This window comes from Mycteria americana, chromosome Z (genome assembly GCF_035582795.1).
Source record: "Mycteria americana isolate JAX WOST 10 ecotype Jacksonville Zoo and Gardens chromosome Z, USCA_MyAme_1.0, whole genome shotgun sequence".
NCBI classification, from domain to species: domain Eukaryota; kingdom Metazoa; phylum Chordata; class Aves; order Ciconiiformes; family Ciconiidae; genus Mycteria; species Mycteria americana.
The window spans coordinates 35,262,329-35,284,627 of record NC_134396.1 but is presented as its reverse complement, the minus strand read 5'-3'; the positions used below and the strand labels follow the sequence as shown (position 1 = coordinate 35,284,627).

The following is a 22,299-nucleotide window of genomic DNA, read 5'->3' as shown; positions in this document are numbered from 1 at the left end:
TGCTAATCAACACGAGCGTCACAACTTGGTTTCGTTTTGTGACTTTTTCCGCCACTTTGGGCCATACTTTGGTTTCAGAAAAACGCAGCACACAGCTCTTTCGAGCCACCCTTTACACCTACGAAATGGAGTCCTACCTTGATGGAGTCTCTGTCTGCATGCAGAGCAGCCCCCGTGTGCAAGGAGGGGAGGAGGCGGTGGCAGGGGATGAGGAGGTGGGGGGAGAGAGAAAGAGAAAAGTACTAGTTAGTTTACATAAAATTATACATTTATCATACTCGGAAGAAAGAATCCTGATGTCTGTTAAATAATAAATTGCACAAATGTTAACTTTTCTGTATAGTTAATTATTAATATTGTACAGCCAGATGTGTAAAACCGGATTTCTAGCATTTGAACACAATTTCTGGCTACTGCTAAGTAATAAATACTGAAGCAATTACCTAGGAATTCTTGTGAAAATTCCTTTTTTTTTTTTTTTTTTTTTTAAGAGGAGAGCTTGAAAATAGAAGAAGAAAAGAGAAACGAATGAAGCCACACACTCATCACACTCATCTGGCACCACCTACCTCTTTGGTGATCGCTATCATGGTGCTTCTTCTCGTCTTTAATTGGGAGGTGGGACTGCCCCCCCAGCGCACTGGACAGTGCCAGGAGACCAGCACTGCTGCCAATGGGTGGGATGGCTGGAGGCTGCAAGCCCGAGGGGTGCGGAGTGAGCGGCACGGGAAGACCATGTCCATGTGACAAATGCTGGGCCTGGAGTTGTTGCTGCTGTGAAAAACGAAACACAGATATTGAATTTGTTCGGGGAGCCAGGGGTTGTCCGATTGATCCCGTACATCAAACGTGATTGATCAGATCAACCAATGCATCTGATCGATCCAGATATCAACTCTCACAAACATCCTGGCGTTTTAAAAATGTCCATATGTTTGGATACAACACAATCCGTAAACTTTAGGCTGAATTAAAAGAACAGCAAAAAAATTAAAAAAAGAATAAAGGAAAGGAATTTTACAGTTTTGGTGAAATTTTTATTTCTCTGACAGAGGTATTACATTTTACTCTTTCTAGCAGAAACACACCACGTACACATCTAATCAAAATATATGTAACTATAAAAGCAGTTATATAATGCAAAAAAAAAAAAGGGCTGAAAATTGAGAAAATTAGTGTTAAACAGTTCTCCCAGTGCTGCTGCACAGCATGCAGCGAGAGTTAATTTGAAAGAGAAAACCTGAATTAACAATCCAGAAAAGGAAACTGGTTGCAGCCACCGTTTTAAGCCCTTTAAGTGTCCTCAGCGGTACTTGAGCAAATTACTAAAGAAAATCTAATGTAGCAAGGCTTGGGTCCTCCTGTAGGCTTGCTCAATAATGCTGAAATAATTGGGCACTCTGTGCACGTTTAGTGATGCTCGAATGAAAAGCTAGAGGCCTGCCCTTGTACTCTTCTCTAGCTGCTGACTCTGTGTTGTGACAGGTTTATTTGAGTGGGACTGTGATGCATGCACCAGTAACTGCGCTGACAAGAGTTTAAAGTCATTTTTACCAGTACACTGGCAACACATAGAGAAAGCCCTTGAGAGGTTCGAATTGGAGTGCTTGACCTCAACCAGGGCTGCATCAAGCTCTGTGCTATACTAACCATTGTGGGGGGGATAGTTTGTTTGTTGCTACTGAATGGGAAGGCAGGGGGGAAAAAAAAAACAACAACCAAACCAAACAGGTGAAAAAGTTATGTTAAATATATCTCAAGAGAGATCTGTTCAGCTCTAAGGCTTGCTCACTAACCGTCCAACTAACTTCTGTTCACACAGTAACTAGATGAGCTCTGAAATTTTCTTTTAGTTTTCAAGGATTCACTGCTCAGGACTTAGGTAAATAAAACCAGAAGTCTCTAGGATTGCTCTCTCCCCCCTGCATGTCTGTATAAAGGACTTTGAAGAAGAAGAAATAAAAACTTAACTTGCTTTCCATAAAAACATTCCATTTTAAATTCCTAATTGCAAAGATTCAAGTCCTACTTTTATTTGTTTTTCACTTGAATCTAAATTCACTTCCCATCTCTAAACCCAGCTCTTTAATCAATGAAGAGACGGTATGCTCTTCACTTGATTTTTCCCTCCCCTCCCCAGGATGAATCTTTACATAAGGGTGAGCCGAAAGTAAAAGACTGCGAGTCACATACAGCACCCTACGTAACTCGTGCGGCACACTGCACGCACACCTCCCTCAACACCCCCCTGTGGAAGCGCAGATCCTTCTCTTATTCTTGGAAATACAACCCAGGCGGTGGAATCAGACTGGCACGTCACCCGACCCAGATCAGTGCCAGGGAAAGGAGGGGAACTATCCAAAAGGAAAGTGAGAAAAAAAAAAAAATTAAAAAATACAAAAAAGGGGGGGGGGGGGGGGGGGGGGGCAGCACAAAAAGAAAACCATAAAGAAGGTTCTTCCAGGTGGAAGAAGGAAGGCTCAATCCTTTCCCTGCTTGTGAACCCATGTCATTCCAGCAGGTGCTCCGTCTTGTGGAAAGTATCAAACACATTTTGCTTGCTTGATGCTCTTATGGAAGGATGCTTCATTTCTCCGAATTTTAAATTAACTACAACAAAATGAAGCAAGAGCCAACAGCGTATTGTTTAGCTTCAGGGTTTGAATGGGGCTGCCTTACAGCAAGGGAACAATCTGGCATGCTGGATTTGGTGAGGGAGGAGGAGAGCAAGAGAAAGAAAAGGAATGGACAAAATAATCTGTGTTCTGGAGTCTCATTTTAAACAAGGAATTTCCCCTTCCTGTTCAAGAATGTGCTATAAACCAGTGCAAGAAGGTATCTGCCTGAATCTGCCAGTGGCTTGAAGCAAAGGCTTTGAGAAGAGCCTGACAATATCAACAGTGACAGAGTTTTCCCCTGTTAACTATTTCACTGTTGACCAAAGTATAGGGACCTTCACTGCACAGTGCTGTACAATCCGTAACAGATCTGGCTACTGACCTACCCAATTTGCATTATACGACCTCCTCTGTGGATACAGGATGGTTTCCGAAGAGCTTGAAGAAAACTGCACTAAATCCCCTTTTTTACTGCTCTTTGTTGGGAACTTCTCTACATAGCTCAGCAAGACAGCAGCACAGACTGCACCTTGGATGTACCAAATGGCGTTAATGCCTCCCAGACATAATATGGGCGTTAAGAGTAGTATGGGTAATGACACCTCAGTGCCTAGCGGCTTGAGATCACCCAGAACAGGACGGCTGGCCCAGTCCCTCTTGGCCAAGAACCGACACATTTTCACTGCAAATTGAATTGCAGAGAGCTCTGAAAATAACTGAAGAGAGCAGGAAAAAAAACCCAAGCCCACCGCCTTCCTGCTGTGGAGAGCTTTTCTGAAGAGACCAAGCTCTACCATGGAAAACAACGGGTACATGAAATCTGGAAGGAACATGGCCCCCTCAGTCACAAAAGTGTCATTCACTGATACAGCAGAAATCTGGTGCAATTTAGTCACATTGTAATGGCACAAAGAAAACACTTTGGTATGAAAACCAGACTGTTAAATAAATCTAAGCTAACACCCAAAACTCCAGTATAGCCCTGCATGCCCGTGCCACACAGATACAGATAACACTGTGCTTGTTGGTAGACTTGGGTGGGACTAAAAGTTCAACAACGGGAGGAGGATCGTGGACTAGGGTTGCATTGGTACAGGAAAGGACTATGAGCTCCTCCAACACGATCAGCAACACTGTATGGCAAAAGCAAGGCACTGGTCCAAACCCGTAAATTACAAGAATTCAGGTGAAACACTGGGCAGGCTTTTGCCCTCAGAATGTAAAAGAGCAAAAGGACAAGAAGTATATGATCGCATAATTAAGCGCTGTTGGCTAACAGGCATACTCAAGAAGGTAAAGGTAAAGTGACAGCGCATCTCTAACTGCCATTTCCATACCTTTGAAATCTGTTACGACATTCCAATGCCCACAACTTTCACAGCTTGGTTTTGCCCTTCCGCTGCCCATGGGTGTCACTGGCGAGCATCACCAGCTTCCCAGGTGGCCTGTACACAGCTGCTGGGTTACAGGGAAAGGTATAAAAACATGGACAATTCCTTAACCCACTGGGCATCAGGCTAGTGCTACAAAGTGGTAGAAAAAGGTGGTCTCATCTAGTCATCAAAATGCCAAAGATATGAAGGAGTAAGACAACTGACAGATAATTCTCCCCACACAGACGTATTCCACTATGGAAGAAAGTTTACACTCATTTCTGCCTATACCATGAATTTAGATCATAAAACCTGACACAATTTAAAAACTGGCAAGGAAAGCCTGAAAATGAGCCAGCTGAGCAACTACATAATTTTTTTGATGTTGCTGTAATGCTTTCTCTTCCCACTCCTCCATCTTCTCTTTAATTTGTTATCCTTAGTCATGTTATTTATGAACTCTTAGCATGTGGTTAACTTTAGACAATCCCATCACAGTTGACTACAGTATGCATAAAGTCAAGCATACATTTCAGCATCAATGCATAATAGGTGAAAACTTGCAAAGGCAGTACACCAGGCTTTATTATGCTGTAAATTTTCCAGAACTATTTAAAAATAAAAACAGCAACAGTTAGCTACCAAGAAATATGCCCTACAGAATTGCAAAATAGACTGCAATGTTTTTAAGAAACATCCAACACACAAAAATATAAGAGCAAGGGTAAACCCGGCAGAAAGAAGCCAAAAAAGAAGACTGCGTTCTTTTTGGTAATAAGTTTAGGAAGATGATAATTTAAATCAGCTCAGTAGTAAAAACTAAAGTAAAACTTTCAAGACATATTAACACATGTCAAATAAAGATAACATCTGGTTGCTACTAATCTGTTGGTTTGGCTTTTTTTTTTTATTTTCTGTATATTCTTCCAGGCAGTCTACAGTATGGAGTAAAATAACTCCAAAGCCACAGCTAAACAAATGGGTAAAAAGGCTTTGCAAAAGGTTCTTAGCTGAGTATCACTAATTTTTACAACTGCAATTCTAAATATTGATGCTTAGCTTAATTCTTTTCCCAACACATCTTAAGAGATCAAATTTAAAGTAAAATGTGATAATAAACCCACTAACAAATTAGCTTCTAATGCTCTCTTGTTATAGTCAGCACATTCAAAGCCTATTTTCCTGGAAAAGTTTCAAGTTTTTACTGGATACTTTCCAAGAAGCTCTGTGTCACAGTAATCTACCACTTTTCCTCTCACAGACCCTGAAAGCTCACAGCCATTATCCAAACAACCTGAACATACTCCTCTAACCGGAAGACATTTCTAACATTAACAAACTAATGTCTCAAAAACATATTTCATATCTATACATGAGTGCACTACCCATACCTGCAACACTACTGGGAAGAGACCTCAAAAAATCTGGATAAAATAGCTTCACTGTTTGTCTGAAATGTGGTAGATGAAGTGATTGATTGCTCAGAGTGAATCATTAGTAAGACAGCATACAGGTAAAACAGTAACCAAGATGAAGAGGAAATAAAGTCATAAAAACAATGGGTCGAGAGTACACAAGATCCATGTCAATGGTTTAAAGACCAGCAAGAAAAGGAAGTCCTTTTGCACACACAGTTATGAGAGTGCTTAGATATGAATTTTTATCTATCATGCCTGTTCGCACTCCTGACATGATGTGCACTTTTTGTACTTCCTTCGTACAGTTCTCTCTCTGCTGGCAAACCATTACAAAAAAGTTTTTTCTGATGTTAAGATACAACACAGCAAAACAGCCTACAAAGAGTCATTCAGCAGTCCCTCCAGTGGAATGGTCCTGGAGCTATAAGCATATATATTATATGATTGGTTTGCCATAAAGAGACTGTGGTACAGATGTAGGGTAGAGCAACCTACTACCTTTATTCTTTTAAGGGAGAGTGATCATTTTGCAAATGAATGTGCCCAGTGTGAAAGAAAGGTATCAGAGATTGGTGGGAACTCTAAACACTCACATGCAGCTGATCCACTGGAAAACACAGATGTTGTTTCTGTTCACAAAGAGGAATGAAAGCATAGGTTAGACAAAATCCAGGAAAAAGAATGAAAAGCAGTGGAAAAGGAGAGAGAATAAGGGGGAGACAAATAATAATAAAAACCTAAAAAAAAAAAAAAAAGGCAAATGCCAAGCTTCTTACTCTCTGAGAATCACTAATTTCTGCCTTTGAGGATGCTGATTCTACAGGAGGAAAGCAAGCTCCACTGAGAAAACTATGGGGGGAAGGAAAAAAATCAATAGCTGTCATTAATCAGACAGGGAGCATTTAGAACTCCTACATAAATAACAAAGAAACTATCAGAATCATATATCTACAAATTCCCTCAAAGATTTTCTAGGTGATCTAGGAACAAAAAGTCAACTCCCGAATCATATTGTGGGATGAAAGGCAATAGATGCAGAGCACATTTCCGTTCTTAATCATATACATAGGAACATCTGTCAGGATGCATGTTTCACCATTTGTCCTCCCTTCCCACCTTACAACTATTTTTCACTCAGTGAAAACAGCATAGACAGAGGACAAAAGTACAAAAAAATTAATACAAACCACTATCAAATAAAAGATTTATGGTAAAAAAGGCCAGCATTTTACTAAGGAAAAACCTAGTCCCCTGCAAAAGGCCAAGTGCACCTTCGCCTGGAATCCTGGAGTTCAGCAGTTCCTTCTTCTGCTTGCAGGACTCCTCTCCATCTCAATTTCACACTGAGGGCGGAGGGAGGAAGAATTAGGCTCTTTAGAATCACTTGCTATTATCATTTAATAAAGGGCAGAAATTCTTGCATAAATCATGCCACTTAAGCTCTCTCCTCCTTCCTTCTCCCCCATCAATTGCTAGCTAAGGAAAAGAAAATCCACACCTCCTGCAAGAGAAGGCAGAAAGCACCAAATACAGGCAAGCTCAAGGTCTTCCTATATGGAGCGCCACTGGCGTGAGACGTGCCACACATACCAAACCTCCACTTCAAAACCTTTTCACAAAGACCAATGCAGGGAAAAGAGCAATGGTGGCAGCAACTGGGTGTCTTCTGTTACAGATGAACAGATGGCAAAAACGAGCTCTGGACAGGTAGGCGCACACTGGTTGAAGTGTGCACCTTGTTTACCCAAGTGCTCCATTCATGTCCTACCCACGGACACTGAGAGAAGATTTTCCCTCCTCTAGACTGACAGTAGGAGAACGGTGTCCCCGTTATGACCTTGTGAATATTGGTCCTTTTCTTTAGAACTAGCAAATGAGAGCAATGCCTATGGTTTTCCCAGCAGAGTCCTAAATAACCTTCTTCTAGTGTCCTCACATGAAAAAGTTTCTGAAACCCTGGGCTTCATAAACATGACTGAAAAGTGAAAAAAGTACCATCTGAGATGTACAATGAATCAAACAATAAAAGCTAGAAGAAAAGTTAAGTAATACCACTGGTCATAGAGAGACCTGAGTTGCTAAATCTATAAGCAATTCTATCACCAGATCTTTTAATGTGGCAACTATAATTCACTTCTGAGCTTCCTCACAAGGTATAGTCTAAGAGCCATATAGTCTTAGCATAAAAGAGATGCATCTTATGCATCTCACACATGCATTTGTTTAATGCATCTTTTAAAGTCAATCCTTAGCAAGTCAAATTTCTGGATAGCAATTACTGAGAAGCACAGGCTCCATAACTCTGTAAGTGCTAACACTATGTTTCATCTTGCTTACAACACACAAGCACACAGTGTTGGATTTCAGCAAATTGTCTTTGCTTGGGATAAAAACCTGGGTTGCTTGGGTTGATCCGTTCTTTCAACACATTCTGCGTCTTTAATAAAGACTGCCATTTCTGGTGCAGCTCTGGTCCTGTGCAGAGCACCGTAATGCCTGCTCTCCTCAGTGGTGAGCAGCCTCTTCCCACAGGTCAACCTTGGGTGTTAGAACACGTGGATACCATTATCTCTCTCCAAGCAGATTTCATTGAGAGAAGTAGTGTTCTGTCTTCTCTTTAATGTAGTGCCCGTTAGTCAAATAACTGAAATTTAAAGTGATTTCTTTTGCTTCAGTGCAGTTTCCCAGTTACAGCAGCTTTGATAAAGGAAGGTCTTGTCAAGGATCAAATCACCTGGATTCAAGTCGCAGCTCTGAGGCTGTGGAAGGACCACTTGTTCTCTTTGCCTCAGCCCCTTCCAAAGCTAGAACAAGGAAAGCAGTACTCCCTTGTTTCAGAAACATTACTGGAGTAAGTTCATCAATGCTTGTGATGCATTCATATACTATCCATAAGCAAGGAACTGTCTCACTAACAAAAGTCAAACATTCTGAAATATCAGACAACTTAAAGATTTAAGACCTCTTAAGTTCCTTCTTCATGGATTAACTTAACATCTGAAAATACCTTCCTTATGCAGTCCTTTAGTGTCCATCCCACTTAAGCACTAAAGCCCTCACTTTAGCCCACGTGTAAGATTGAAAACACCAACAGAGCTACCCACATACCTGAAAAAAAAAAAATGCTTAACAGACCCACTGCATGGAGTCCTGGTCCTCATTCACAGCTGTAGGCAACAGCCTACGAAGTGTGGCTGTGAAGAAGTCTATGACAAATACACAACCCTGCTTAAGGGTGATATCAGAACTGTGTGGTATGAAACCATGACACAGTAATAACTCTCTTTAGGCTACACTGTACCGTCAGTATACATAAAGGAGGCTGAGGGGAGACCTTATCGCTCTCTGCAACTACCTGAAAGGAGGTTGTAGAGAGGTGGGGGTCGGTCTCTTCTCCCAAGTAACAAGTGGCAGGACGAGAGGAAATGGCCTCAAGTTGCACCAGGGGAGGTTTAGACTGGATATTAGGAAAAATTTCTTCATCGAAAGGGTTGTCAAGCACTGGAACAGGCTGCCCAGGGAAGTGGTTGAGTCGCCATCCCTGGAGGTATTTAAAAGCCATGGAGATGTGGTGCTTAGGGACATGGTTTAGTGGTGGACTTGGCAGTGCTAGGTTAATGGTTGGACTTGATGATCTTAAAGGTCTTTTCCAACCTAAATGATTCTATGACTCTATATTTAAATGTGCTGCATCTCCACTGAGTACATAAACATGGTTGATTTTGCAATGAAGCATTTTTGGGAAACCCCTGCCTTCACAATACTTCAAAACCAAACAAATACTGCCTTCACAATACTTCAAAACCAAACAGATCCTTTATATACTTTTTCTTCTTTTCCAAAGCACCAGTATAAGACCGTCACTGAAGGTCACATATAGCACATAATGGATCAAGAGTCTGATGGAGTATGGCAAATCTGTATTGGGCTGGAGACAGCTTCCATGCACTGGAGGACAGACCACCCTTGGCAACAGTGTTTTCTCCCTTCTACTGTGTGTGAAGTGAGAGCATACAAAAATAAGTCATAAATAAAATATTGTGTATGTTCATGCTGAAGAACATGAAGAAAATCCTCCATAGCACTCCTCATATCTGCACTGATTAATCCTAATTGAAAAAAAAGATACGGTGGTCACATAGCTTTGGTGCCAGGGTTTGGAAAACCTTGAGAAACATGGAGGCAGAAATCAGCTCTCCTGCCTGACCAGATACAGTATGTGAGCCGTAACACTCATGTCATATGCACTTACTTAAGCATAACGAGCAGGGCCTCTGGCATCAGCATATTGTCAGTGAGATGTAATAAGTGGTCTGCACTTCACACTGCAACGTTACTGACTGCTCCTATAGGGACAGACCAATATAAATTCAGCAGCTACCACAGCTACTGAAAGTAAGAGAAAAATAGGAAAACAGTGGCAGCCCATTCCAAGTTTAGCAACAGCATTTAAAATCCATCCTCAGAGCAGTTTTTCAGTAAATATGGAACCTGGAATTATTTACATTCTAATTAATTCCCTCAAAAATCCCTAAAAAGATTGTGTGCCTCATTTTCAGCTTCTTTAAATCAGGATAATGCTGCATATGGAAGAGATTTATTTAAACTAGGCCTCACCTGCAAGGCTGTCTCCGAAGCTGGCACCTGGGAATAAGGGGAGAAGAAGAAAAACCCCTACAAAACACCTCTTTCCCCCCAAAACACATGGTGTCTTTGACCTAGCCAGACTTCAGATGAATAATTCGAAACAAAAAGTGCTCATCCAAAAGCCTTCTGTATGTACAATTCCTTCTACAATTCAATTGCATGCACTAGGCAACGTCCAAAAATGTGCAGGACCACATCATCACACATCCTCAATATACAAACAGCAAACAAGAGTAATTAAACGAGGGGGGGGAATGAATTTCAACATTTCTTTAGTGTACACAAATAAACACAACTCAAAGCACATACCCATTATGTCAACCTCCTCTGCCACCTTCCCACTGTAACAACCTGTGCACAACATACAGCAGGTGGCCAACTTGTTCTACAGCATTTAAGCTTCAACAACTGCTTAATATGCCTTTGAACAAGCAGTACAGAAGGGCCAGAGAGACAAGTGACTGTTGCCCTCATGCTACAACACACTGGCTTGTTCTACCGCCCTTCCCCATCCTCCCTGAAGCTCCCGCTTCCGAATGCACGCACTCGGCACGAACGACTTTGCCATACAAACGGGAATTAAAACATTCCCCCTCAGCAGCATCGGTTCAGTCAAAAACCCCTTGCTCTTCTTCACTGTGCAAGCACACACGAGAGGCAGAAGCAACCCACCCTCCGCGAGGACCGGGAGATGCCTCTGGACATTAAGCACCAACACAAAAAAGCACCTTGGCATTTGGCGGCGGGAGCCCTGGACCACTGGCACCACGGCAACGACACCGTGCACTGATGCCAAGTTTCTATTACAGCTTGTGTGCACTTATCCGCACCGCTTTTCAAAGGTTTCCGCGCCTGCAATGGCATACTGTTATTTTTTAAACAGGCGTTGTTCTCCACAGCTGTAAAATGGACTACTCGCTTGAAAGCAACCAAAAATTACACACCTTTCGAGATGGGTCAAACAAGCGCTTCAGTCTCAAACACAGGGTAGAAGTTGTGACAAGCAGTGTATTAAAGAAGGAACTTTATAGCTTGATGATTATATGTGACAATACAGAAGGAGTCCTTTCTTCCAGTAACTGCCATTTGCTTATTTTTAAAGAAGATAATAAAAGTGACATAATAAAATAAAATGCTTAAAAATTAAACCAAAGCCATTTTTTTTCCACTCAGATGTATAGAATGGTAAAGGAAAAATCATTTAAATCATTTCCTTAGTAATACAAGTAATATTTAAATAGATTTAATAGTGCTGCTCCAAACCAATGAATTATGAGTTTAAAACCTATTAAAATGTAATGTTTTTTTCCTGAGCTGAGGGGAGAGAGATTTAAATCCACTGAATTTTAATATTTCAGCTTGAGCTGCAGGAGGTAGAGAAAGTCCAAATGAACTATTCCATCAGCACCATTCAAGCATGAACATTTTAATCAGTTTTACTTCCTTGGAGTTCTCCAACACAGTTTACGCTGTCATTCTGAAAGCACTTAACACAGAGGGTGTAAAAAACCACCAAGGCTTGTTATTGCCTTCACAATTGATGGCAAATAATTTTGCAGACTTCCTATCATTAAAATGTCACTGCTAAAAATTGAGGTTCAGCATTTCTTGTGCTAAACTGCAATTTCTTTGAACACCATCACATACCTGTTCTTAAGTTTTTGGTAAATGTATCTCTCCCCATGTGATAAACAGGCACACAAGCAGTAGCCTCCATTTCTGCCTTACTACCCAACTGCAGTTGAAGACTGACTATTTTAAACAGGGGCGGGGGGGGGAAAGACTCTGATAAAATTCCTATAAAGTTACAAGTTCATTCCCTGGTTCCCTTATTAAAACGTAACCACATTCACACAGCATGTTCCTATTATATAGGAGGATGGATTAAAACAAACAAACAGACAAAAAAAAACAAAAAACAAAAAACAAAACCCCCACCACATTTTAGGAGAGTTAGACGACTCAATTTAATAATACAGGAAATGAAAACATCATTCCTAATTAGATCATATTACTGATTTAAGGCTACAATTTGTGTGTTGTTCCAACAGTGTGATCTTGCAGATTCTAATTTAAAAACACGGCAGCTGTGACACATGACAAGATCAACTGGATACATAACACTGTTCATCCCAATGCATCCAACCTGGAAAGGAGCTCTGGATGTGCACTACAAATTGCTCTGAGCAAGAATGTTGTACCATACCGTCCACGGCAAACACCAGATGCAGAGTCTGGATGCCTGAAGATTTATAGTCCTCCTGCAGCATGCTTATGACACCTAGTTTTGGTTCAGTTTTTCTCCCTGCATCTCTCCAGAAGAAGACAGACGGTATTTAACTTGTTTCAGCCCGTCAACAGTTTTAAACTGAACATGACCTGTGAAAGAAGTCATTATAACTGTGTTTCATTCCATTAAACACAACTAGTTTATTGTCAGGAGAACAAGCAGTCTCTCCAGGTTCCAGGCTCACTTCAGTATTTTGCATTTAAACTGCACGGATCAGTGACTTGGTTCATTTACCAATGAAGATAGAATAATATTGCAAAGTTAAAAGGTGCTTCATCAGATTCCATTAAATCAGAGCACATTCATACAAAAATATATACATGTGAAACACAAAGAGAGACATGATTTGTGCACATTCGATTCTTTTCTTGTGCCATCCTCCATTCTGGTAAAATCCATTTTAAACTCTAACCCAGGGTTCCTCTGTTCGAACCAAAAGGGTTTCGCATGAGTGAGGTGAACTGAATAGGGCCCCCCACAGCACAGAGAAACTTAAGCTACAGTTGTATTTCAGAAAGTCAAATACTGCTTCTGTCTTCGTCTGATACACAGCTCAATGGGTAACTAAAAGATGTATTTTTAAAAACTGTAAAGAGCAAATGAACTTCGGAAGCTTTTAAAATATCACAGGGTTAAAAGAACACAAACTCTATCAGACTTATCAAATGGCAAAATAATATAAGACAACATAGTTAGAGAAATAGAAAAGCCATGATTTCTAACTACATTCTTTGTTTTATTTTTATTGGTATTCACTTTACAAAGTATGACAAGTCTTTTTTAGTCCCATGCTACATTTTCAGACTCTAAGTGCGGACATAACATTATCGTGGGTATTCATGCAACTAGAACTTAAGCTTTTTTGATAACCTGCTATCCTATTTATTCCATTTTTTAAATGAATCTCTTAAAGATTGGATTAGTTTACTTCTCTTTAAACCTGATGAACACAACGTTTTCAGTCCGTATTGCTCCTGCTTCTCTAAAACTAAAGAGAGGGACACACAGCATTTCCTAAGTCAACATAAAACAAGAGAGTGAAAAAAGGCAGCACAGCAAGGTAAAAATCAGTCTTATGAGGGAGGTGAGAGCTGTCCCATTTTAATGCACAAAACAAAAATTCAGATATTATGAAAATTTGAGGCAACAGAATTTCAACTGACTTGAAGATATAAATTCAGACAGCAACAAACAAAACAGAAAATTTACTTCCATCTGGTGGGGGAAGACCAACAAAAGTTACTGCCAGGCTCCCAGACAAGTGTCTAGTCTGTTTATATTTATTCTGTGTGGTTTAGTGGTTCGTGAAAGCAGGATAAACTTAAATAATGAGTGCAATAGCCAGTATCTACAACATCACATGTTCTACATCAATCAACGTATTCTTTACTAGAAAGCAAATTGCTTTTTGCAGTCTCCCTAATTCATACAAAGGTGAATGGCAAAAATGTACACAAATAGAGCGTGAAGTATTCATACGCATGCGTGTGCACGTACACACACACAAAACAGTACGTGCACATATACACACTCGCTAAGTATGCACACGCAGCACTGACATATAAAAACTTCTTTAACAAAGAAGCCAACCTTTAGCTACTTACTTTATGCAAAGAATGTTAATATAAGGCAATATTTTTGGTTAGGTAATGGTTAGGTAATGAAAACTAATTGGGAAATTATTCATCTCCCACTCTCCCCACTGGAGCGTAAAAGACGTACAACAAATGTTATTCATGATTCTACACGACTCGCTCCGATTCACCTCCTTCTTTCTAACGGGCACTTCAGAGGAAATAAAGGTTACTCTTTTCCATTTATATCTTCTAATTGACTACCAGTGTTTTCTTGTGGTCAGAGGGATACGAAATAGAGTTAGAAACAGCTTATTAAAAACAAGCTACAATCAGACCGCTGCTCTACACTACCGTCAGCAATGATCAGAGAGTCCTGATTTCCTTGTTAAAAGACAGAGGCATAATTGAAGCAATATCTTCACTTCAGATTGATTATTCGGCGACCCTTATCCACATCTTCACTCAGCAATTTGAATTTTAATGAAAGTAAATGGAATAATTAGCATTTCAAAGTGTGTTTGATACACTGAATAAAAAAAAGGAAAAGACTTTTATGTATAATCTATACACAAAAGAAAAAGCATTTGGGAGGGCGCAGAAGATGGGAAGTACAGTTGTAGTGTCTTCATTAGAATAACTTAAACAACTGCTTGCACCAACTGCATAATTATACATGTGAATAATGTGCTATTAAGCTATGACTTCTCACCTTTATTTTATGTAGTGTGAACAGCCACGGCTTTCGTTGTTATGCCTTTCCTCTCCAGTTGTAAAATGTAAACACTGTGGCTGCCCACACCCATAAAACCTCGCAGGACTGCTATACCAGGCTAATACCACTGGCAGTAAAGCTTTTACAAGAGGGGCTCCACACACCCGTACTTTTAGATGACTGGGAGCAGGGCACCTACGAGCGCACTGGTGACAAGTTGTTTTGCCGTCGATTTTGGTTGTGGTGTTTTATGGGTTTTTTTGGTTTTTTTTAAAGAAAAGTAACAGCTATTTTTAATGTAAAAATAAAAAGTGTGGTGAATATTCAGAGTCTTCGGCCATCACCCAGAAAAAGATGTGGGCAGCAGGGATGGGAAAAGCCCTCCTAAAGCACAGTGCATTATATGAAAGCTACCAGTTACGGTGGCTGCAGAAGCAGACTGGCAGGTGGTATGCAAAGGAAGCAATGTTACTTAAAAAGAACAACAAAAAAAACCAGATACCGACCCAGCTTCGGGCAATGGATACAACACAGACATTAATTACCCCCTTAGTCTTCTTGGCACAGTGCAAGCAAAAGTTTTCAGGTGGTAACTAGCTTTTATGAAGATCAAGCTATTGAACTTCACCACTGCCCACAACTTTTGCCCACCTGATGGAAATGAGTTCATAGAAGAGAGAAAGAAAAAGAAAAGCTATTTACAAACACTATTAGAGCTAAAACGGAAAGACCACATACCCCAATGACTGCGTTCAGTTCTGCCATGGTCACTTGCTTGGCACGCTCCACAGCCTGCACCACTTGTTGCTGGTGCTATAAATGAAGATCAGAAACAGAATAAAATTATGTTTTCTAAATTATTAAGCACAGATTCTTCCTTTTATCTTTTTTCTTTGCTTTTCAAACACATGCAAGGCTTGAAATAACTGTTCTCTACAGACAGTAACATTCTGCGTTGATCTGCAAGAGTATCGGGTAAGGGGAGGATTTTATTTATGCCATTACTTGCCAGGAATTACACTGTTGCTCCCCAAAAGAGACTTTTTACAACCTGGTTAAATGGGGAACTGTCTTCCTTTTGCTCATCAGCACAGCGTGCTCTTGAATTTACATGCCAACTTAAAATTCAAGCCACTTTCCTTACAGCCACAGAAACTTTTTGATTAAAAAAAAAAAACCACAACAGCATACTGAAAAAGAAAGGTATGTATTTTCAGCAAGCACATGGCACCAACATCACTGAAGGATATACAGATTCTCCTTCCTGGTACATTTCAAAGCAGCTCAACCATAAGAAAGAAATTTAAAATGCCATTCACAATTCTGTCAAACACGTGAAAGAGAACTAATTATTTCAATCCCCAACATGTAAATTTTAATAGCTTTAAGAAGTCCATCAAAAACACATGGTCTAATTAACAACACAGTTTACAAGCTTCAGTGGTTATGTTATCTCAGTTTGAGTGATACGGTATTCCTGCAGTAAATTCAAAATTGCTGTACGCTGAAAACTGATTGATATTTATTTTAAAACATCAACTACAAATAAAATAAGGTCCTCCTCTTGCAACCAGACCCGTGCCTGTTCGGATCTCTACCAGGGGCAAATTAATCTGCACAGGCAGCCTTGCAGGATCAGGACTACACACAACAAATTGGTGCAAGAGGGGGTCAGGAAGAACTGCAAGTAGCTTGTGTGATCTGCACTGGGAGTGAGTCATCTTTGATTTACAGCCACAGGTTGAATGCGGAGAGGAGCGAGCTCTTGCCTATCTTGAGAGGTGCTGAAAGCGTAATGATGAAACATCAGGTCTGTATCAAAACCAACATCTAGATGTTCTTTGGTGCAAAGTTTAAGGGCTGAGAGGGTCTCTTTAAAGCCTCTCACTTTCCCCCCATGGCTGTGTATATGGGCAGAGCGGAGCCAAGGTACAAGCCCATGCAGCAACACTTCTCATTCGTCCTTACCGGGGCAGAAAGTTGCATAAAATAAGGTGGGGACCCAAATCCCCGAGACTTTCTCCAACACAAGAGTAGGTGAAGAGCATCAGAAAGACTCCCCAGGCAGCACCCTGAGCCCCGCTGGAGGAGGGGGCCATCAGGAAGGGCTCTGCTACCTCAGGGGCTTGGCAGTCTCAGATTTGCTGGTTCTCGGTGCAACGCACAAACAAAAGTGGCATTTTCACTTATAAACTCTCTCCCGTAAAAGCCCTCAGGATGAGGAGAAGCAAGCCTAAAAATCCACCTGTAACTGTAAGAAATGCTGACCTCAACTACGAAAAATGGATAAATGCAAATAACGAAGGAGGTAATTTAGAAATAATCCTGGAAGGAAAAAAATGGTTTTAAGGTTTGTTTGTTTTTAAGCAAAGAAGAATTAAATGAAGGAAATGCCAGGACAGCAAATAACATACTGCTGCAAACAGAATCACAGCAGTCCCATTTAGAGTTTTGTAAAGCTACAGTGCTAACGTAAACCGAATCTGTCACTTGTAAGTAGACAATTTAAAGAACAAAAAGCAGGCCGAACATGAGCAAATGTGTTCCTGGCATTCAGAAAAAAAAGAAAATGCAGTGACATATCACCATCACAGATAACCAGTAAAAATGAATTTACGATACTCAAGCCTCAAGTTCCTGACGACGTGTTACCATCTCCAGGTCATCACATGTTAAGGACAGGTACAGCTTTCATCGATTATGTAGCTGAAAGCCCGATGACACATGGCTCTGTATGACAACGGGGTGATCATAAAAATTACACCAATGCCAGAAAAAAAATTTTCTGGCAGAGGTCAGCCACACCAAAAATGGGTCACAGCATTTTTGATCAAGTCATCAAAAAAAAAAAAAAAATCAAAAGTAGGTTTTAAAAATCTCTAAATTATTAAATAAAAAAATAATACCATTTACCAAGAGGTTTGCAGTCACCTTTTCTTTCCTACCATTTCCTAGGCAATGGTTTTTGCACTGAGGTAAAGAAAGGGACCTAGCCCTTGATTTGCACATATGACTGTTCAATTCCAACATGCGTGCACTTAAATCCTGTTCCCACGGCCATGGGCAGAAAAGAAAACTTCTGAGGGACCTACAGAAAGCTGGCCTGAAAACATCAAAGTTATTGTAGAAATTACTGCAATTTTCATCCAGGTTTTGGAAAAGTAAGTCAAGTCCCCAAGAGTTTGAATGGTTTCCTTTCCTTTACAGCAAACACATGAAGAATGGCTCTGAGGAGTATTTGGGAAAAACATTATTTCATTCCAGGTGAGGGGAAGAGAAGGTGGAGGGGTAGAGTACCAAACTCTCACTTTAAGATTTCTGCTGGAAAGCACCGTAAGACAGAAATTCCCTAAGCAGCCACACAAGGCATCTTTCATTGCTTCTAATAGGTTTGGGATCAAGCCTTCATAGAGGGGAGAAAACCCATGGGCCTTGTAACACTGAACCTAAATTAGGTATGGTAGAGACAATTAAAACTCTCCTATTGCTAGCTGCTTTAACATTGATTTCATCTTCAGTGGCATAGTATGCAAAAAACCCAAAATAGATGGTCTGTAATTAGCCTCTCCATCACTTCCACCTCATCACAGCAACCGAGCGGACTCCTGCTCAGCTCCCCAAAACCCCGTGGGGGGCCTGCCCCAAGTGACCCCAGGGCTACTTCGATTCACAGGCACAAACCGCACACCTCAGTGGATAACGAGAGAGGAAAGCAGAGTCACCCCGTGGCATGGCAGAGCACCGCGCGGGGCTGGAAGAGCCCACCGGCTGCCCCCAGCGTTCTGAACCCGGGCAGGCGGGGGCCCCGCATTACCGACCGCGGCTCCGGTAACAGCTGGAGATCTCTACGTGCAGATAAGGAGCTTCACCAGGCTCCGGGGACCCACCGCAACCCAAAACCGAGGTGAGGGGCAGGGAACCCAGGGGCTCCCCGAGCTGGACAGCAGCTGGCTGGCCCAGCCCACACAGGTACCCAGGGATGGATGGCTCCCGTGCTTACCACGTGCTTGAAGACCTTTCCTGGACAGCGTGCCAGTAGCAAGCAGCATTATATTAAAACCAAGCAGTACACATTAGCCTGCCCATCAAGCGATCACATAGCGATTTACAGCCAAGTAAAAACAGCAACAACAAAAAAAGGGTTACTTTTTCCCCAACCAAATACAGACACAGGGTTGCAGCTTTCACACACATTTAATGCTAGCCTTCCTATGTGCACACAAGCAAATGACAGACGCGTTTTCTTCAGTTATGGGAAAACAGTATTTTGCATTGCATTTAACAGGCCAGAGCAATGAACTCAATACCCTGCCCCGCCTGTCACGCAGACTAGTATCATTTCTCTTTTTTAACTTCTTCCTGTCTCTTCTCCTCACCCGTTTTTGCTTTCTGTAATGAGCGGTGTGTCTGCACTTGTCTTGTGCTGGAAAATCACCTCCTTTCAGTCTCACGGTGGGTAGCAACAACAGAGACCACAAGAAGGATGTAGGCTTTTTCACCATCACATTGTCTCACCACACTGTCTTGTCACCTAGCCCTGGCTCCTGCACAGGCATTGCAGCATGGTGGAAAATACCTGGGCTTTTTATACCACGTCAGAGCTCCCTGCAGCTCCCGACGACAGGGGAGCCGTGCTGACAGCGACCAAGCGGCCAAAATTCCCCCCGGCGCGCACACACAGACGCTGGTGTTAAAAATGCCGAATTCCAGCCTGCCTCCAGCACCACCACCGACATCCAAAGCAAAACTCACTGAACAATTAACTTTGCAGAAGCAAGCGGGCTCTGCTATGTTTTATTCATATCATTTTGTTGTTGTATTATCTGTTTAGAGGGAGTACAGACCAGGTCTTGCTTAAGAACTGCAGCAGTGCCGTTCTGAAAAGCGCGATCTAGAGACGGCATAACGAGACGAGGCCGCACCAACAACACTAGTGAGAACCGGAGAACAAACACAAATTTACCGTGGAGTACAGGACACACTTAGAAAACTAAAAGGGACCAGCAGGGTCACTGCATCCAGGCATTGTAACTCAGACAAGATATAATAACCACTTCATAAAAACGTACGAACATTATTAGCTATATATGTATAAATTGCTAATAAGATGCCTTCCTTGGTAGAAGGTTTACAGGTACCTGACAGCTTCCTTGTACTTACTGTTTCAGCTCTAGTCTGGGGCAAATCTAAGATGGAGGAAAACAATTTTGTCTTCTCAGCCTCTCACATCTCAGACCAACAACTACTTCCTTTTGAACAGCATATAAGGACTCCTGCTCTGCTTCTACATAATGGATCTCACACTCTTCATCCAAATTTACTGAACTTTAGAAGCACCTCTAGGGAATGTATGTACAGAGAAAAGCAAGCACATTATGGTCCGTATCTATCTTCTAAAAGGAAAACCATCAACTAATATTAAAGCGTTTGAAAGGAAAAGACTGCATGTGGCATTTCTTTCTTGTACGTTTGTCTGCATGTATGCATGCCAGTGCTTGGCATTTTATCGTACTTCTAAGTATATTTGACCACCTTATTGTGCACAGGGAACTGAAGATCCCTATTAAAGAGCAATCCTTCTAGTTTGTTATTAGCTAGTTCACTGGCAGTTGGAACGGAAAGTGCACCTTCCAAAAAAGTTTATTACAGCCTCCTCCAGCCTACATAATGCTTCCACGAAGCTGACAGGGGACAATACCATGAACATTTGTCTGGCTTCTCAAGCAGCTTTTGCAGGTTTTGTTGAGCTCCAGGTTGCCACAACTACATCATTAGCTGTAAATCAGCCAGCTTGCGTGTGTCTCATGAATATAAACACAGTCAATATTTACTCAAAAGAAGGTAACAGTGACACATGAGTATCTCCAGCCACACTGAATAAATACCACTATCCAGCATATGAGGTCATTCAGCACTCAGTAGCCCACAGGGTCCCACAATGACAGCCACAGGCTGCAGGCAGCCACACACACCACCTTGACCACACAGGAACCAGCCCCAACTTGAAAGCCACAGGGTTGTGCAAGTGTCTCACTGTGCTGCAGCTGGTAAATTCAGTTGAGGAGAAGCGTAAATTAGCAGAAGCATGATCTACGGCTTTAGATCCAAAACGAATTGCATCTTACTGGCTAGATCATTCGATGAAGTGAACATCAAACTATCTATACCAGCTGCAGCAGATCAAAGCTGAGTTAACTGAGCGTTAACAACCTCCAACTATTTACCTACAACCCTGCAGGCAGCCCCTTCACCTTATGCAATAGGAACTACTGTGAGCACACTGGTATCTCACAATATCACAGGGAGGTGGAAAATCACTGTTGCAACACAGGAAGCCTGCAACCGCAGCAGAAACTGAACACGTGTCACCCCTGAGGTCCATCTCATGCCTCGACCACAAAGTCACTCTTTCCTATCAAAATGGGAAGCTCCTATTTCTTGGTGCTGTTTTTTAGTCTGCCTAAGTCGGAGTCAATGTAAAAACAAGGTACGACTTGACTGTATATTTAGGCAGGTTAGGAACTTTATTTTCAATATATGCTTAGATGATGCACAGCACAGTAAAACTGACTGAAGCCTGGAGAACTTCCTGAATACTTTATTGGATTGCCCCCTGAAACAAAGCATGCACTAGTACACGGTAGGGTGATGTATTATTATTGCATCCTTTTCACGAGATCTCTAGTGATTTTGGCCACGATTTCTTACTTCTAAGTGAGTTATCACAAGCCATTGATTCCTTACAAAGTTAACAAGCAATAAGACAAGTTAACCTGGTGCTATTATGAGGCAATAATGTTGCCATCAGTGCATGTAACCACTGTATTTTGTTCATTTTTCCCTCAGGCACAATACAAAGGAGACTGATCACATTTTTCAGCCACTATTCCACAATTAGACTGTATGCAAAATGCATAAACAGCAAAACCATGCTGCAATTCAATTCTCTATTCATCTAGATGATGAAATAAAGAGGCTTCCATTAAGACACTCACTTTTTAAAGACACAAATTAGATAGAAACCAAGACTAGCAGAATACTCAAATCTGGACATAAGTTCTCTTTTGCCTCATCAGCATATGCCAATATAAACTGATTTAAATAAGTGTTTCTACTAACAGAGGTCAAAAAATTACCAAGATTTTCCTAACCCCAATATGAAAATTATCACGATCAGTGGCACTGTAAAGACACGTGAAAAGGTTTTTATGCTTCCCCCCTCAACCCCCCTCTGCTGTCTAGCCCCCCTCCCCTCTTGCTAGGTGAACTAAAAAGCACACTTGGCTCCATGCAAGACGAATGTGCACACTGGCTTTTTGGAAGTGCTCCCTTTTGTCTTTGTCAATGCATGTAAAAACGCTGAAATTGTGAACTTTTTTTGACCTCTCCATCTCCTCTGTAGCCCAAGGAGCTTTGACACTGTGCAGCATGCACAGAGGAGGAGCTGTAAGACTTGGTAAATGAGACATGCAAACAGGTGAAGGAAACTTTATGGGCCACGGATTTAAAAAGCAGAGGCTCGCTAGCACAGAAGCCATACAAGAGCCTGTTTTCAGATCTAAAACCGCTTAACTCAAAGCTCTGATCTAAAGCCTAACAAAGTAAACAGCAGTCACTAAGCACACTGACACTGGCACGCTTAAGCCCTCACCGGGTGGTACTGT

General features: G+C 41.5%; 1 protein-coding gene across 6 annotated transcripts in view; it reads right to left on the bottom strand.

The window, feature by feature from the left end:
* LOC142421709 (transducin-like enhancer protein 4) overlaps positions 1–22,299 on the bottom strand; it is a 101,600-nt gene that overhangs the window by 44,950 nt on the left and 34,351 nt on the right. For 4 of the 6 annotated variants that reach the window (XR_012778956.1, XM_075526702.1, XM_075526704.1 and 1 more), the window contains exons 6-8: positions 15,374–15,448; positions 570–774; positions 138–154 (exon numbers count right to left, since the gene is read on the bottom strand). Coding sequence is in view for 5 of the 6 variants with exons in the window: in XM_075526702.1 (XP_075382817.1) it covers positions 138–154; positions 570–774; positions 15,374–15,448 (297 nt within the window). In the remaining variant the exon portion in view is untranslated. The remainder of the gene's footprint in view (positions 1–137; positions 155–569; positions 775–15,373; positions 15,449–22,299) is intronic. The other 2 variants (XM_075526703.1, XM_075526705.1) reach the window with 2 other exon arrangements.